Here is a 19,652-nt window from a genome sequence, read left to right as displayed (position 1 = left end):
GTACTACTTAATCTCTCCAGGTTTCATGTTACAGAATTACTTGAATAATTCTACTAGAATTACTACTAGAATTCTACAGAATTACTAGAAGATTCTGTAGAAAAAAATTACACTTTCCTTTTCTATTCATTTAACATGAAGAGCAGACTTACCATATATGACACATAAGAGAAGTACTCTTATGAAAGATCTTTTATTTTGGTACTTTATAAACCCCCTTTATATAAATAATCACATTAGTTGAATCTTCTTTGGAGAACATTTAAGTTCCTTGTGCTGCTTAAATAAATTCATCTACTCATGAAGAACAGTCGATCCTAGGCCATGATCTACCCCTACAGTAGCTCAGGTTACTTTGAAAAATGATTTTGTGCTCTTCAAAAAAATTAAATTATTTTTTAAATTATTATAAATTAATAATTTATAAATTAAATAAAAAACTCCTACATTCTTGATGTACACAAATTTAAACACCGGGACTACAAAGCCCAGATATAAGCAGATGCTGAGTTTTCAGTTTCCCAGTTCTTCCACTGAGGTCATTAAATACATGAGCAGTCCTAAACTACCTGTTTGAAACCCAGGCCAGAACATGGGATTGAAAAAATTTAAGACATTACTTATTCCTTTCTAAAAAAGGATATGATATTTTGCAGCAGAAGCAAGAGAACATTACTGTTCCTTTAACAAACGTCAGACTTGTACTGCAAACTGAACTACCTTTGTCCCTCTTGCCATAATGGGTTTTGTACTAGAGGACTGCTGGGTACATAATGCAGAACAGACATGCTTAAATGAAGCAGAACAGTATCTGCTTTATTTGTTTGGTGCTCCACTTTACACCTTTATTTATCTTAGGGTGAGGAGGGATAAGCTAAGAAAGGCTCTCCTAATTGAAATTTGACCTTGTATTCACTCGAATGCATATGACATGTCAGGTGCCAATTGGCAGATCTACCCTGAAGACACCTGGGAAGCATGCAAGACATCTTTTATTAAAGGTGACATGGTACATTCAGCTAAGTGAGCACTATTCCCTGACCACAGAGCTGCCAAGACTGGGCAAAGTGACAGTGAACGAGGAAGACAGACAAGTACTATAAACACAAATTTATAGCCACTGAAACAGCTAGTAACTGAACCTCTGAAAAAAAAAAAAAAAGCTTTAATGCACCATCATGCATTCTGTGTCCATGAGGTTTGTGACAGAGGTCTACAAAGGAAGCTTTTTCCACATGAAAAATGCAGCAATGTTAAATTTATCTCTCAATCCAACATGAAAGTATGTTTAATAATGGATCCTATGTAGCATTTTTCTGTACATGCCTCTAGCATTGGCTGGTTTATAGTTTTTTAAATTATTTTTAAATTATTTTTAAGAGACATTTATTCTTCTCAAGCAACAACTCTGTTCTCTGTATCTATGCATAAAGCAAACTCCTTTGAGTAGGAAGAATCAACATCAAGTTGGCCTAAAACAACTCACCCAGAACCCCACAAAAGGTAAAAATTGCACACTAAGCTCTGCCATTCCCCAAATTCTCACTGGGAAAAAGCATCTCAGATATTCAAGAATCTTGAGCAAGATGCTCTTACTGGTAATCCATCAGCTTCAAGCTTTAGATCACAACAGCAGGAACTCTTCAGGGGAAGCCATGGTGGGAGAGAAGAGGATATTAAATCTATCGCACCTTTAATAAATCTGGAAATAAGATTAGGTAAACCAAATTTATCCTGAAAAAGGTGTGAAAACTGTATCACATGACACAGTTTTTGCAGAGATTAAGCCCTTAAATTATGGGCAGTCGTGTACAGAACCCAGACAGAAAAAGAGCAACTCTTTTACCAATGTGTTTGGAATTACTAAAATCAACATAGAATCCTTGAAAGGCTGTCTTTTAACAGGGTCTGAGCTCTTGAGGCAAGATGTAGCTAAAGAAAAGTTTTTCCATTAAGCTGAAGTACATGTTTTAGAGAAACCTTCCATGTATGAGAAACAATTGGTAGGCTAGTTTTCTCTACTCAGCAGCACAGGACTCTTACACCCATGTTTAGAAGGCTGCTGTGGAACCATTAATATAGTAGACTGAGTTAAATATTGACATACATCCCTAGGTGTCCGAGGTAGTGAACTGCATGCTTCCCATTGCTTATGTTTTGCTTCAGTTCCTGGCTACCTGGTATCACTGCTTCAAAAGACAGCTTGCACTGCTTACAGATTTCTAGGTGGATGTTTCTTCCTCTGCGTTCATCACCCAGCATAGGGGAAGGTACTAGCTGGTCTTTGCTTTGAACATGCAAGTCTTACTACCTTTGAGTAAGAGAAAACTGCATACTTTTTCACTACGCGCCATTTATTACCTCAGATCCCTGTTTTATATTACATAGCAGAAAGCTCAGAAAGCACTGTATTCCCCTGGAATCTCTACCTATACAAAGCTTACATTGTCAGGAAGGTATTCAACCAACCAAATATTCAGCGGTGATCACAAGAGCAAGTTGTCCAGGCAAACCAGGTTGATAAGTGCGTGTATGCATATGTGTGCATGCAGGAAGAACAGAGTGGAAGCAGAAATATACAGGAATACCATTCCACAAAAAATGTAGTTCTGGGCAGTTTACGTTATAGCAAAACTTATTTTCAACATCAAAGCAGTGGAAACACTGAAAAGGGACAGCTTTCTTTGCAAGTTATGAACATCTCGTATATTGCTACCAGAGAGGTCCATTAAGATAAGTGAAGATTAGGACTTGCCATCAGACTAACTGCTACATAGTGGGTAGAAGCAACAGTAAGATGGTGTTGATTTATATTTTTTTTCTGGAATGAAGAGTTCACAACCCACTGACTACAGTCAAAATGCTCAACCCAAAAATATCCACTGTATAGACTGAAGCATGGATTTCCCATTTGCTTACAATTGCATTCAGAGAAGAAAAGCCACTTCTTCCAAACAAGACCAGATAAAGTTTTTGCGAGAAGGACAGCAAGGTAAAAAACTGAACAGCATACATACCAGATACATCCAAAACAAATAGCAACCTGTAACTATATACTTACTCCTATAAGAGGAGACAAGTCTGAAGGAACATGGGAGGTAGAAATTGACTGTCACTTAGGGCAATACGTATCCAAGAACCTTTCTCCAATATTTTCCTTTAGTTGGATTCATGTCCGAGTCCACTGAATTGCTGTTTAAGAGCCCCTACTTTTCTGTGTTCAGTAGCCACAAGGACTTTGATGGTCTTAATGCAGTCTTGTTGCTAAAGTCTTTACTACACTGTAGGAAAGTACTGATTCTTTCCAGAGTAAACAATGAAATAAAATCTGTAATAATTTCATGCATGGTTTACATTTTCACAGAAGGTAAACAATGGCAATCTAGCCAACTAAGCAGCCCAAAATTTACCCCACTTCGTCAAAGGTATCAGTGCCCTTTGAGGAGTGTGACAGGAAAAATCTCTTTGCTTAGGAGAAGCTCCCTTCTATCAGCACTTTCCAAGAACCTTCCTCCAGAAAAGCATGTCCTGTACTTGTCTACACTCCAGCCCCATTAAAATCCATTACCCAAGAATCATGCCCTTAGCAGATTCCTTGCAGTTGACCCTGATCCCTGCCCTCAAGAAAACAAGCACAACTGCCTTCCTGGGTCCTTGGAGGACCCAAATGCCCTGTTACCTATGCTGTTACATATGCATCTATGTTACACGTACAAAATTGGAAGTGGGTCCAAAGGAAGCAGAACTCCTTAACTCAATTACAATGCCTGCTAAAAACAGACTCAGAGTTTTATTGGTTTGATTTCTTGAGTAATATTTGATGGCATTACCTCAAAATCTGTTTTTAGAAGGAAAATATCTCTAAAGCTATGGAATAAATCTTTTTCAGTGCCAAAGAGCTCAGTCTTTCTTTCACACCTGTAACAAGAAAAAAAGACCAAAATTCTAAGGAAGCTTTCAATTATTTTTTTCTGGGATACAGAGGGAGACAACAGAACACCAATCCTGGAGCAATTCAAGAGGCACTCACACTCATTTTTCAAGAGTTTGCGCCCAGGATATTATAGCTTTTCATGTTTAAGAAAGTGTATCTTCCAAAAGGAAGTCCAGGCTGGACCTGGCTCTGACATGTCTCAGGGTACATGGTGATTTAATAACTGACCACACAGAAGACAAGCAAGCCAGACATGTATGTTTTCTTTCTGGACACTTCCCATTTGCATGTGAGATGGAAAGAGTTTTGTTGAGCTTAACTCTACATTACAGGACGCCTAAGCTCTGCAACAACAACATAGACAGCAGCTGGCACACAGCACATTTTTCTTTTCTTTTCTATATAGAAATAGGGATAAAAGCAAAACAGAGATGGCCTCTCACTAGTCTGTATATATAAAGTGGACACAAGGCATAATGATTTGTCCTGGAGAGCAATCTTTAGAGAATACACCATTCTTCCCAGTAACTTCTGTAGCTACCACACGATGCAACCGTCCTGCCCTCTAACAACTGTCTTTTGTATGTTTTTGCAAGGAGCCTGGCAAGAGATATCAGAAGTAAATGGTCCTGCAAATCTAACAGATCTGCTGCTGATAACAGCAGCAGCACTGGAAGCAGGCACAGTACGAGAAGTACCAATACACCAGTGAGTGTTCAACCCTGCTAGACTCAAGCACATCTTCTACAGAGACCTGTATTGTAAGTACTGAAAGTTATCCGAATCATATATCGGATCTGTGATAGGTGACAATAAATCCAGAAAAAACAAGACACAATCTGGGTCCTGTATCATAAAATTTCAAAACTGAAGACAGTTAACTTGAGCCTATAGGCTTATCTGGTTTCTTACTGTTGCTTAAGTGGCTTCTCAGCAGGAGTGAAGCACATCTGTTCTTACTGAGCTGAAGATCAGAATCTGACCTCTGGAAAGGAGCTTAGGCTCCAATATTGTTCCAGCAGCACAACCAAAAGTTGAGGGATAATGATAGTACAGTTTAATGCTGTCAAGTTCAACTAAAATTTTAATCTAGATGAAGAAAAAGGACAAATTAATACAAGCTATGATAAGCATCTACAGCAAACTCACATCATTGCTGCTTTTGTTCAGCGTCACTGAGCAGTGGAGGAAACTGAAGGCTGGCTAAAGTGTTAGGTGTTTTTTGTTAGATTTTTTGGTACGTTTTTACTTGACTAAACAGTACACCTACTTCTATGGGACCTCTAATAAAGGAGAATTGTAGGAGGTCTCCAAGCTTTTATATCATCCACTCTCTTCCAAGCTTCTTCCTCATTTTCATGATTTCATATATCACTTCTAAGATAGCTTCAAATGCCCTCTTATAAACCTCCTGATATCCCCAATATTGCCTGCACTTAACTAATAGCTTTTTCTTTTACTTTGAGATGCGTTTCCCTTTTTGAAAAATATTCAGACAAAATAAGCTGTAATATCCAAGCTGGTTTATTCCAAATTTTTCAGACATATTTCGTGAATGTTTAGAATAACCGTCCTATTCTTATTGGTTTTTAAGAGCAAAATAGCTTCCTGATCTAATGCAGGAAATCTAACACCAGTACTCTACTAATAATCCAGATAGCTAGTACAAAAAGCTAAACAGAACAAGTGTAATTCCAGTCCACAGTAAGTGAAGGGCACAAATAAAAATAATTTAGTTTCTAAAGCTGGAAAACTATGTGATATAGAAATAGCTTTCTTAATTCTTGCAGTGCATAATGATATCTGAACAAGACTACAAATACAATCGTTGGATTCCCAAAGTAGTATGCCCTTTGGATCCGCATCAGTTATATACAGGCACAAAATATTTTTCTTTACATTTCTCTTTATTAAAAAAATAAAGCATTATCTTATTTCTTCTTGCTGCTTTGATGAGACTTACTTACCGCTTCAGAATTATCAATGAAAGGGTCCGTTTCATCATAACCATAACCTATATCAATTAGATCCTGCAGGCGATCCTTCCGATGTTTGTGGGGCTTTCCACCCTGAAAACAAAACAAGAGTTATATCATTTTGGAAATGGGGAAGTAATGTACGAAAGTCTACAAAACATAAGGCATTGGAGGGATGGTCATTCAGGGAATGAGTTTTGCTTTCTTGGATGCTTCCTTGAAGATGGTCTAGATGACTTATAAAAACTTTCACACAGGAATAAGTTCCTGCAAACACGCTTTACTATACTCTTACCAGAATCATCTCTGAAAGGTATTCACTAGTCACCTGGTTTCTGTATGACTGAGATCTTCCCAACATTTCCTATTTAGAGATGTTTCACTGTCCTATGTTTTTAAAACACAGCGATAGGACTATTAGTGACAGAAGGACTGAGATAATTTAGGAAATGTTAAATTTTTCATTACGTTACAGAATCATCACAAAGGAAAATACTGACAGTCTAGCATTCAGTAAAGTGTTTCCCCACACAAGATGGATTGCTCCTCTACAGAGGAGGGAAGTCTAAGTCAAAAGAGAAAAATAATTGATCTGGTACTTGCAGGCATGATGTCTATGAGTTTTCAAGAAGTTACAGCATTCACATGACATAACTGAAGAAAAACAAAATAAAATCCTTTGAAATGCAAGAACCATCACTTCAGTTGATAGGACTGGACACGAAATGGTTACTTGAGTAACAAAGCCAGAAGCTGTACCATAGACTGCGCTCACTTACCTCCAGGAGACAGTAAATTTCATTTTAACATCTAAGTACTTTTCTTATGCGAAAGTTTTCTTGTTAAATCAAGACAAGTAAAAACTCACACCCAGCTCAAACATTCATGGTATTTAAACTTATGATTATACAAATGGGAATCTGCTTAGGATATAAGGCTTAGTTTTCTGACTCCCATATATTATCAAAATTGTCAATATAGAAGTCTTAAAAGATAAAATTCTCCAAAAGGCACCACCTTCACTAAAATGGTAACCAGTGTTCTTCCATGAATTCAAGAAAGCTTGCTGCTGAAGCTTCTCTGCCTGTACTCTACAGTTCTAAGCATGTTTAGAACAAGTACGAGTCTTTTCAGTCGTGACATCCAAGTATCACAACCCACTTGTTACTATGAGTATGCAGACACTGTCCAAATGAGGTTTCAGGTCTTTTATGTGAAGTGTAAGCATCTGAACACCTCCATTTTAACAATATTTTGCAAGAATTTAAGTTTGTAACAAAGTAAAGCACACACTCTTTCTTGCAAGCAAAAAGAAATATTTCAAGTATAATTAAATAAATGCAATAGTCCTAGGAGAAAAACATTGAAAGTGACTACTGTTTTTAATTCTGGTTTCCAAGATATATTCCAAGCCTCAGGCTTCCAAGCTAAGTATTACTAGCTTTTCCTATCAGTCCTATCACCCCCTACAGTCACTTATCTGCTAAAACATCTGAATGACTGCATGTTCCCAAAAACATGCAGTACTTTTTTTCCTTAAAAGTTTGGATGAGAGAAGAAAAAAAAAATCTCTGAAAAATAAAGGTAGCACTTAAGAATTCTGCTTAAACTCCAGTGCAAAAAACTTATGTAATTCTCATGATTCTGAGTAAGGCACCATCAGGCTGGCTGAAGAATGCCACATAAGCCATACCTTACCTCTACTCATCTCACTAACGTGTAATGCAATCCACCTCTGTATCACATCTCTTGCTGAGCCCAAGTAACCATGAACATCCTTGTTTGAGAGTCCAAAATCCTTTTTCAGCAATAGCTATTCTATGATTTCAGTGTATGGGCATTAAAAAAAAAAGAATTTAAATTCTCGATACATTCTGACTGCTTGTTTTTCATGAAAACATAATGCAGATATGGAACAAAGTTAACACCAAAAAAGAAATCTCATAAAAGCCAAATGAATAAAAGCAGGCTTAAAATAGTAACCTATATTCAAACACACAAAAATATCTGAATCTTTTATGTATAGTTAGAGAATTTCCTTCAGGACTGGCTCTATCCAGTTATGTTTAAGGAAATATGTTTGAAGTCTGTACAATCAAGACATTAAGGATGCAAGACCACAGCAGAAAAACCTGAAGGGATTACCCACATCATCAGTGTTTATTATGCAGCAGTTCAGGGAATTTTACAACTGAAGGTTTTCACCTTTCCCAAAAGAATTCCTCCAACCTTTCTGTCCCAGAACACAAGCAGTCATAACACTAGAGCACATTAAGATGTCTAGGTTTTGAGGCTGCAAATAGTACTCATGCAAGTATTCAAAAAACTCACATAAGAGTTCAGCAAGTTAACTGTGGCGCATAACCTAAGGTTTAAACGACTTTTGCCCAACAGGACTTGAAGGTGGCAAAAAAAATGCCAATTTTTGAAGAATCTTCCAAGGGCCACAGCAGAGTATATAAACTAGTAAACCTGATCTCTATATTGGGCAAGTTAATAGAAGTTATAGAGAACAGAACCAGGATGCATAAGAATATACATTCCAGAGCAGGGTAATTTTGGTAGAAGGAAGCAGTACTTCAAATACTTTCTAAAAGGTCCAAAGATCTTTTAAGACAAGAAACTATCATGGGGCAAAGGGGAAGGTCCACTCAAATTAATGCCTGGTTAAAGGCTAGGAATAAATATTTCATTTTGGCAAAGAAAGTAATCGGTGAAATCACCAAGGAATGTGTATTCCTTCATCTGTAGAAGCAGCAGAGAGGGGGGGGTGGTGCGATGACAGAAATTACTAAGGATAGTAAATAAAAAAGAGACAACTGAAATTACTGAAAGACCTCACAGTTGCTCTAAACTTAGAATGATAAATCATCAATTGAATTCAGTATCACTAAAAGCAAGGTAATCCACACAAAGGAAGTACAACCCAAACAAGAAAAAATACAGTGTGCTCCCAATTTGTTATGCTGCTCATGAAGCACTGGAGTTGTAACACACAGTTCTATGACATTTGCTCAACAATCAAGAGCGGTCAAAAAAGAAAAGAATTGGGACTTATGAAAAAAGGAACAGAGAACAAAACAAGAAGTCATCATTATATCACTGATAAATCAGGGCATCCTACCATTAATATCCTTTCATTTAAAAAAAGAAATTGGAACAAAAAAGAGAACAGTAAGCCAACAAGGATGTTTAAAGGTAAAAAACACGGCTTCTGTACCATAACAGAACGTTAAGACACTTCAGCTGGGGAATGAAAGGGCTGAGTTTAGATGATAGCATTAGAATCACATGCAGCATGCAGCAGAACAGGAAATATTTCACTGTTTCTTACAATACAGAAACTATGGAGCACCAAGTGAACTCATCAGGTTTAAAGACAAGATATGTTTTCATACAATATCATCATGATACTCAGTGTCATGGAACACAACGTGAAATTTAGTGAACTCAAAATGATCTGGCATATTGATGACAGAAAGCTATATAAAGGGTAGTTAAACACACAGCCTTTGGCTTTGGGAGGAATTAAACCACAGAGTGCTAGACAGGCACAGTGAAGCAATATCAATGCACACTTACTGTTATACTTTCAAGTTGAGATTCCACTAGTGTCAGAGGACTATGTTACCATCCATTAGATAGACCTTTGTTTTGATCCAATAAAAATTCTTACATTATGTACAATATCATCTGAGATTCAGTATCACGTTTTTACAACACAGAGTTTGATTTTGTCTAGAGAATAACAGTAATCAAAAGAATGAAAATGGGAACCACTTGGAACAGATTTTTATGCTGGTGTTTAAAACATGCAGCAATTGCAAAAGCCTTCTGAATAATCAAGTAAAAAACCAAATGGTACATTAGCTTTATGCCTCTTGTTTTACAAAAATATATCTATTCCTAGGCTTTTTCTTAGTATCCGCAAGATATATCCAATACTGTACTGATCTGATTATGAGTGCGGGAATTTATCTGAAAATAAGTAAAAAGTCTTGAAGGAAGACTGTTCTTCACATATCAAATTTTTCAGAAGTACTACCACACATGCTATGATTAAAAAGATAGTTTAACTCCTTTTTAAATTTATATAGATAATTAATACAAAAAAAACAACCCCAAAACCAAACCCTCTAGTTATTTCTCATACAACCAGTGGTTGCTTTTACACTAAAGCACTGTCAAAGAGAAGAGAATGGGTATCTACTTCATAGGACAGCTGTTGCAGTTTAAGCTAAGAGGCAAACGTCTCACCACAAGAATCAGAAGATGGCTGGATGCTGTCAGAACATGAGCAATTGTACCGGGTCAGTGCAGAGAGATGCAATTCCTCTGAGCGTGGATGGTAAGCAGAGAATACAAGATGGTTCTTGTATTGGAAGAGAGGAAGGACAGGGACTATCTAACACAAACTATTAATCCCTCGCTGCCCTCCACACTTAGTGGCCCTAACCTAATAAGTTGTTCTTTATATAGAAGACATTCCCCTTCCAGGAATTTTGTGGGGCTGAGCTGCATAACGTATGGCAGAAAATGAGAGAAAGGCAAGAAATCAGAAATGCAAATAGTAAGATACACATGCACCACAAATTTAAACTGTTGTAAAATGACAGGTTTTGTTATCTACTGCTTTTAATAGTTAAAAGTATCTATTTGCCCCTTTTGATGACTACTGAGCATTGAAGTCACATTTTCGTAAGTCTAATAACACCATGTTTTATCCATAAATGTACACGTTTAGCTTTGATGTATGCATAAATATATATGTAAAATTAGATTGCTTCTACTACCACTCCCTTCTACATATATTGCTTTACGTGCTCTACGTTGACTTAAATCTGCTGTAGTTAAGCAACTTGTTTCAGGACATTGTAAAATCCTTAACTTACATCATGGAAATGCATTTTCTAGAAAAGTACAGTTGAAACATTTCTTTCTCTCACTTTGAAAAAATAATTAATCATTCAAATGAAAAGCAAACAGTATTCTGGAACTGCCTTCTCAATTCACCAGGCATATTGGGTCTGTCAACCTCTCCACAAAAGATGAAAATTATTCTTTTCAGTTTAAGGGTTTACTTTGTTATGTATCACAGCTAATAAACCCTGAAATAGTAATTGCTTCTACAGAACGTATAGACCAGGCACTCAGAGAAATCTGCTTTTCCGGAAAAAGAAAATCCAAGTAAATCAGACAAGAAAGACTTTAATATGTATATTAATAGCAAAAGACACAAATGACTGCTCTTGTTTCCCTTCTTTATTTTTGAGGTGCTGTATTAGTAATCCAGAATATCAACATGCCTAAGCATGATGATGAGTTTTGATTGCCAGCTCTGAATTAATTACCCAACCCTACCCATACGAATTCTTAAAGACCTGTTTGGGTGTGGTTTTAGTCAACATTTTCTGATTTCTACCATCATTTATTAGTGAAAGCCTCTAAGTTTCTACCTAGTATTGTTCAAGTCATTCATGCTACACTTTCAGGAGTCAGCAGAGTATTTTTAGGCAACTGGCAGCAACAAGATAAACTCGTCAAGCAATGACTTATTATTCAACAATAACTTCCTATGGAAGCATTTCAAAGTAGTCAGAAATTCATCAAGATTCATCAGTATTTAGCCCAAACAGAAGAGCTGTTCAATAGGGCACAACAGCATTACATAAAAATTCTTCCTCCGGCACAGTATTTAGCATGAATATTGACCTGCATCTATTACTCATTTGTATTTATATAGGAAGCTTTTCCAAGAATAGCTTCACAAGCTATAACATCCTATAGACAAATCTATTTAGCAGACTTGTCTAATAAGCTTGTAGCAGCTTCAAACTGCTTAAATGAAATATAATGAGACAGTCAGCTCCAAAATGTACAAAAGTCATTTGACGTTACATTAGCAATGCTATTCAGGAAAAAAAATAATGTTAACATCTCTACAGCATCGCAAGTTATCCCTATTAAATATTTGTATATTTTAATACAGGTACAGTAACTCACGTATTTTGCCTCAAACTTCTTGGCTAGCATTTCTACTTCATGCCGCTCACGTTGTTCATCATTAAATGGATCTTCCGAGTGAACTGATTTCTTCTGAAAAATGCAGAAGTTAAATATTAATTCCATAAGAAACACACAGAGTGCATCTAATAAAAAAACTATTAAATGTCAATAAACAATGCTCTGATGACTAAATCGTCAGAATTTATACTGAGTCCAAATACTTATTTATTCTCTAAAAAATAGTTTGACATGTTCAATTATCATTCAATTACTTTTCTTCTGATGAGAATGCAAACAGAAAAGAGAAAGACTCAGATTTATATTTTCCCAAGCATTCCACTCCAATCTCAACTGAAAACGTTAAGCATAAGAGAGAACTATGTCCATTTGAGGTTCAAAGAGAAAGAACTCTCTCTAAATACAACTCCTTTTCACTTCTGCTTCCACTAGTGCTGTAATCCTTCTAGATACAATACACAAAAAGTACCTGGTACACTAATCAGCAGGGAAGCAGCCAGAAGACTAAAAAGCTCAGGAAGTTACTACCATAACTAATGTAACTCCTTTAACTCCTGTACTGTTATATTTTTCTTAATTTCAGCAATCATAGCATGAATTCTACAAGATTCCCACTATGGCAGCCACAATGACAATACAGATTTAATATTCCAGCTGTAAAAATAAGCAAGAAGTACTCCCCCTCTTTTTTTTTTTTTTTGAGAAAGAGGTTTTCACTGACATGAAGTCAATGAACAGTAATCAAGGGTATACATAATGCTTTTTTTTTTTTTGGAAATAAGGTATGACAGTAAAACAGGACTGCCTTCTTCAAATTAGAGTTCACATAAAATACAGCAACTAACTTTACTGCACGTAGACCACTGAATAAATGAAGGTTTATGGTAGACTAAGTCAGAACAAAACCCAACACTAAGTTCAGAAAAGCAAGATCCTTCCTCCACAGTATGAAAAGGCAATATATTGACTAAATGGTGACCAAATAATGACAAGAATCAAGACCAGTGTAATGAAGAAGGTAAACCGAGCAAAACTGCAAACACCGCATAATTAGCTTACATCTTCTAAACTAAGTACTTAGAGAGAAAAATAATAGAGGTCATAGCTAATCCTGAAACATAAGTTTGAGTTGCATACGTATCTCCTGCAGGCATAATTAAATACTAAATAACAGTCAATTCACACAACACCATTTTCGCTACTTTTAGCTGGGAAAACCTATTCCGCATCTTCTGCTAGGCAAATGTGACAAGGTTGCGGCCAGAGGTCAAGCAAAAGTGTTAACTTGCCTCTCTCCACCAAACTCTCAAAACTATTACTTTGATTAATTAAGCACTATTGGAATCTCAAATTAAAGCAAGTTTTAGTTTTGACAGTTTGAGGGCTCTGATGGATGGCTCTCAGACTTTGCAGTAACTTTAAGACATTACTACTTCCAATACCTTTACAAACTGCCTGACAGAAGCCAACTTGGGCTTCCAGCTTACCCACTTTGAGTTAAGTGTTACACACCAAGCTTCAATTGCACCAACAAAAGAGGGAGTGCACTTTCACTTCCGTCAGTTTTAAGAGGCAAATAAACTTTTCAACCATAGTAACTTATTACTCACATGCAAAATCTTTACATAAGTAATTCCTACCAAAAGATGAACTCTACCAACAACCCTATCATAGGATGGTCTCTTTATCAAGACAAAAAAACAGGGCAAGGACAGCATGAGTTTTTAACATAAACATTTCCAATAGCTTCTGATTCAGGCTAGAAACCTAAGTTTGGAATAAAAAAAAAAAATAGAATTTTCACTCATCCTGTCAAGTAAGTTTTGGGATTCTCTACCATTTCATTACAAGACCTATTAATGCAATGTTTGAAGTTATTCCTGTGTACCAGTCCTTGCCTCCCCAGAACAGCCTGACTCTGGAGAACCTTTCTTGGTTGCTCCAGTTCCAAGCAACGCTACAAGTCAGAAAGACAAGCTCCTAGTTTTGTAATGTTGAACTTCAAAGGGAATAGGTACAAGGAAATCAAGCAACTTCTTCTAAGGGATGATAAAGAGTCAACAATAGCTTTCAGAAAACTCAATCAGTCTTCACCCTACAAAAACAGTTCGCAAGCTAAGTTTATATGAACTGTTCATTTTACACCGAATCATTACCAAAACAACAACAAATATCAAAATCCAAAGTTCCACTTAAAACCACAGCAATAACTGCTGACTACTTACTACCTACTTGGAAAGAGCAAATCTCATAGAAAGTGGTAGAGGGCAGGCGTTTCTTGGTCAAGCTTCATTTTAACAAAGTTTTCTCTGCTGCTTTAACTGGTTTATATAAATCACCATAGCTATTCTATCCCACAAGCAGGATCAGTTTTCCTTTCACAACTTTTTTCTATTTTAGGACTTTGAACAGGTTACATAATTTGTTGGTCTGAGAATGACTAGGGTAAGAGACAGACTTCTGTCATTCTAAGCCTCCTGCACTGTGCAGAGCAAATTGTCTTGTATTTGCTTTAACTATGAAGGAACCAGCATGTATTAATCAGCATGAAGAGAGAGGGAAAATACATTTTATCCAGCAATAAAATTAATGCAAGATTTTAAGTCCTCCCTACCATATCAGAGTAGCTTTTCCACCTTCTACAATATAGCAAGCAAGAAGTTAAACAGTTAAACTGACAGGCCATGTTTTTAAACAAGAATAAGAGTCCACAATCACTTTAAAAGGATCACAATTTATGACACTGTTTTACATAATGAGCAGATTGTCACTCCAGCAATAGACAGGCCATTATGATACACTCATTTCAATTTGGACTCTACAGAGAGCTGAAAAGTATACATACAAGATTTCTCATACAGCATTTCTATCACTATTTCTACCTTAAAAGCAGTCTCTAATCCCAACTGTACCAAAAATTCCCTAGATCAGTGCTCCCCCCCCAAAAGATACACAATTTACATCAGAACTACATAAAAAAAGCTGCCTCCTCCTCCGCGCCCGCCCCCAGTTATGTGATTAACATACTACCAACCTACAGGAAAAAAAGGTGCCTATGGAACTGGGAACTGCCAACGGGAAAAGTCAGCCTTCACATACTGAACCACTTCTAAACAGGAACACAATTTTCACCTTCATACAGGAACTGCTCAGAAAGATGGCACTTCACAGAGCAGTGTGCTTATATACTACACCAATTCAGAGGAGTCATAACTGGCACTGTTTGCCAACAACAATGGTAGGACAGGATGAACAGAAAGAACCTTTTAACTTGCATCAGAAGATCTCAGAGGAATTAAAATCAGTCATTGATTTTTCTGTCTTCCACAGTTAAACACATTCTAGTGCGTACATCCCTCCTACTATAGAACAAAAAGCGAGCAGGCTCCTAAGTATAGTTGTGGCATCACCATCACCTAGAAACACTTTGGACCGTAAAAGTGATGTTTTAACCATTCTCGAGTTTGTGCTAGATGTAAAAATCCAATAGCGAAATCAGTACTGGTATTTGAGGTTTGCTTTTATCACCAGAGCTATCACAACCTTCTCAGTAGCAGTTACTTCCCTAACCCCTGCCTTTTCCAGCAAGATGTAAACTTTCTCTAAAATAATCTGCATACCAGAATTAAGAGGAGCCACAACTACTTAAATGAAGTGCAACTTCACTGGTACCCTCAGCTCACTGAGTGGTTTAAGTATGACCAGCTTAAGGACACGCGTCTCTCCTTCCTACTTGAACACTGAGTGCTGTTGATTGGCTAATACTGCTCGCTTCTTAAAGTTGTCTGCACAAGCTTTTCTCCTTAAAAACCAAAGTAGTTCGAGGACCATTTTTTTTTTTCCTGGTCGAGAGGAATTGGAAAAATTGAAGTACTTCTTTTCTTGAATTAAGTTCTTAAGTTACAGGCGAGGTTATAGTTTCAACAACATGAACTCTCATTCATCCCTGCCCCCCAAGACTGCAGAAACTCTTCTCCGAGTCTGCTAATGCTCACTTCACTGCTTTTCAAGGCTTGTACCACAGCCGGGTTAATAACTCTTCATTTACCTGCACACAGCTTACAGAGAATCCGGAAAACAGACCGGCACGGCAACAGTTTCATTCAGCTGCCGGAAAAAGCTGCCAGGAAGGGAGGACGCAACACCACCGCTCCCGGGGCAGGCAAAGTGCGGGGAGGATAGCCGAGGTAAGCGGGGCGCAAGACACCGGCGTTCCCCCGCCCCTGCTCGCAGCAAACCCCAGCAGCTCCTGGAAAAGCCACCCGGGAGCTCTCGGGCAGCTCAGGGACGAGAAGAGCGAAGCCTCCCCTTCCCCCCCACGGGCACGGGCACAGGCGCAGCCTCAGCGCCAGGAGGAGCCCGGAGCGACGGCGAAGCCGCCGGACTCCCCCCCGCCCCCCAACAAGGGCACCGCCCCGCCGGGCCGGGACCACCCCTGAGCAGCACGGGGCGACCGATAACGTTATCGGCAATGCCGGGGAGGAGGAAGAGGAGAAGGAGGAGAACGCGCGGCGTGGCCCGGCCGGCCAGGAGGGGAGGGGGAGGGGGAAGGGGAGGTCCCGTACCCGCGAGTCCCCGCACAGCAGCAGCTCCGGGTAGCTGAACTCCACGCAGCCCTCTTCGGTGGGGTCCTTCAGCACCACCTCCAGGCGGACCGTCTGGCGGAGCGGGAGCGCCTCCTGCGGCGGCGGCGGCTCCTGCCGGCTGCCTTGGCGCGGCGGTGGCGGCGGTAGCGGCTGCGGCGGCGGCGGCAGCGGCGGCGGCTCGGGCCGAGGGGGCTCCCGCTGCGGCTGCTGCTCGGGCCGGCCGGTCTCGCGGGGCGGCTCCAGGCGGGCGGCGCTCTCGCGGGCCGGCGGCGGCGGCTCCGGCCGGCAGAGCTCGCGCGGCGGCTCCGGCGGCGGCGCCAACAGCGGCGCCTCGCGGCCCGCCGGCAGCGGCTCCGGCTCGCGGCCCACCGACTCCCGCTCCAGCGCCGGGCTTTCGCCCTCGCGGCGCCTCACGGGTGACAGGCTAATGAACGGCACCCGGCGCGGCTCCGCCGCCATCCTCCTCCTCCTCCTCCTCCTCCGCCGCCGCCCCCCCCCCCCCCCGCCCGCCTGCCGTTCGCCGGCCCCCGCCTCACGCGTTCAGTGACACCGCTCTCCGCGCTCCCTCCCACCGGCTCCTCCTCCTCCCTTTCCCCTCCCCCCCCTCCGCCGCCCCGGTCGGAGCTGCCCCCTACGTTCTCCTCGCCGCCTCCACCCCCGCCATCTTGGCGCCCCCCCACATAAATAGAAGCAGGCCCGCAGGCCGCGCAGGCGCACCGCCCAGGCCGACGCCGGCGCCCCGCCCCGCGTCGCTGTTGTTATTGCTCAGCTTCCCCTGCGACGTCAGCGCGCGGCCGCCGGCGCCCACCCCCAGTTGCCTTGGCGATGTGCACGCTGCCCGCTGCCCGCCGCCTTAAAGGGCCCGCGGCCCGCCGGCTCCCTCGCCGCCTTGCCGGCCGCTCCGGCACACAGTCGCTGGGCAATGGCGGCCGCGCCTCCGCCTTTCATCCTCCTTTCCTCCTCCTCCTCATCTCCCCGTCCCTCCTCTCGCCTCCCTCCTCCTCCATTTCGTGGCTGTTGAGCGGCCTCGGCGGGATCCCCCCCACCCTCCAGGCGGAGGAAGCGGCAGCCCCGGCCCGGGCTGCCTGGCGGTGAGGGGGCGGCAGGGAGCCCTCGGCGGGACCGGGGCTGCCCCCCCCCCCGCCGTCGGCAGCGCGTGTTGACGGAGCTGTTGCAATGCTCCTCCTCGCGGGGCAGCGTGGGACGGGTGCCGGGGCCGCGGGGCTGCTTAGAGGACGGTGCTCTGAGGCCTATGGAATTCAGCGGTTTGTGGGTCGGTCACCAGAGGGGGGGGGGGGGAAAAAACAAACACCAAAACACCCCTAAATCCTAAACATGAGTTCAGTTGCGGGAGGGGTGGGGGGGAGGGGAGGGGGAGACCGACCGTTTCCAGGCTGGAAGGGCGACGGTGTGAACGCGTCGTGTCGCGAGTGGCACCGACAGACGCTTGCACGAAGCGCCGCGGGATCAGCCGAGAGGATCGGGGTTTGGCTGAGCCCAACCTGCGCCGGCTGCGGCCGCCGGGGAAAGGCAGCTTGTCCTGCGGCCGTGCCTGCTCTGCAGGGAACCAGTTGTGGCTGCAGGGAGCAGCGGTGGTGGGTTGGCCAGGAAGAGTTGTCCCCGAGACAGGGGGACAAGGCAAGGCAGGCAGGGTATGAGCCACCAGCGAGGCTTCCTCCAGCCAGAGCTGTCTGCAAACAGTGCAAGTGCTTCCGTCTGTCACCACCTCCTTTGACAGACGGATGGCGGGTATTTCCAGATGGAGGGTGTGCCACCAAGGGGCTGCGAAAGTTGCCGGGGCGCTTGATGAAACATCTTCACGTACATTGTATTCTCCAGCTTCGTTGGAGCAGAGAGAGTAACGTTATCATTTTTTTCCCTCTTTTTTAGCCTCAGAAATAGTAGGTAGGAGGGTTTTTTTTCCCTTTTTTAAAAGGTACTCATGTTATGCAAAGCAAACGTAATTTACATATGTGTGTGCAGCACATTACTCCACTTTTCAAACTGCATTCATCACAGTGCTTGAGGTTTTCCTCTCACTGCATACAAAATCTTTTGACTTGACTGCTGATTTGCATCTAGGCTCCAGAGAAGGTCTGTGACACTAGAACGGTGTCTTTGAAAGTTCTGATTTCACTAGCAGGGAATGGAGGATGTTCCAGAATACTGCTTGCAGCAGGAAGTCAGTGCAATGACTGACCTGATCTGAGAAGTATAAACTGTCTCCTTTGGAAGCTTGAAAGGCTTTGTTGAGCTTTATAGTCAAAGGGACCTGTTTTATCTTAACACCTTGCATGTTCTAGTATGACTAGCAAGCTTGGTAGAGGTAGTCCTTAAATATGTTTTTACTTTGAGTGTCATAATAAATTACTTGGAAATCCCACTTGTTCCCCTGCTGAGAAATTCATACAGGTATCTGATGATGCACGTAGTAGGCAATGTATTTCTGGGTTCAAACTGAGTGAGTATTGCTAGGATCCAGACCTGCAGCTCCTTCCAGGAAGATTCCAGTTCTCATCTTCTCATCAAAGTTCCTACATAGTCTGTGTCATTAAACCTTGTGATGGTAAAAAGGGGCCTTTCCTCAGCAAAAGAGCAATTTATTGCTCAGCAAACAAAAGTCTTATGTGGAAATCATGGGCTCTTCTGCAGCTCTGCTGAATGCTTGTTTTCAGTACCAGATGGGAGATGAGACATTGAAATAAGCACAACAGAAATACAACAATTTCTATTTGCAGATAATACTTGGACATATCCATGGAAAGGGGTGAAGATAAGCTGTGCATTTTAAGTTTCCAATCTAAAACTCAGTCTGTCTTTCACACCCCTAAGTATTCAGAAGTGACGAATGTAGGACAGGTACTCCATGAGAAAATGAGTTTTGCAAGTATCTGCATTCAGTACTTTAAATTATCTTGGTTGTAGTGTAGATACACCTGGAAGCACATGCTTAACACGCTTTTTAAGTAGGAAAAAAATAAGCCGGATAGGAATAACTTATCTGACCCAGAATAGTGCTGCAGAGAAAACCAGAAGTAGTTCTTGGAAATAGTTTCAGGTAGACATTTGTTCTAAGTTATGAGATCGCAGAGTTGGATAGTAGAAGCAGCCTTTCACATCTCAGGTTTTCAT

General features: G+C 41.3%; 1 protein-coding gene across 2 annotated transcripts in view; it reads right to left on the bottom strand.

Moving 5' to 3' along the window:
- Window positions 1–16,979, bottom strand: part of UBN2 (ubinuclein 2) — a gene marked incomplete at its 5' end in the record, with an annotated part of 53,453 nt that extends 36,474 nt beyond the window's left edge. For both annotated transcript variants that reach the window (XM_082490070.1, XM_082490071.1), the window contains 3 exons: window positions 5,902–6,003; window positions 11,914–12,006; window positions 16,500–16,979. In XM_082490070.1, coding sequence (XP_082346196.1) covers window positions 5,902–6,003; window positions 11,914–12,006; window positions 16,500–16,979 — 675 coding nt within the window. The remainder of the gene's footprint in view (window positions 1–5,901; window positions 6,004–11,913; window positions 12,007–16,499) is intronic.
- Between the last annotated feature and the right edge of the window lie 2,673 nt (window positions 16,980–19,652).

This window comes from Vanellus vanellus (genome assembly GCF_965231255.1).
Source record: "Vanellus vanellus genome assembly, chromosome: 1".
In the NCBI taxonomy this organism is placed as follows: domain Eukaryota; kingdom Metazoa; phylum Chordata; class Aves; order Charadriiformes; family Charadriidae; genus Vanellus; species Vanellus vanellus.
The sequence above is the reverse complement of the archived record's forward strand: the minus strand, read 5'-3'. Positions and strand labels throughout refer to the sequence as shown.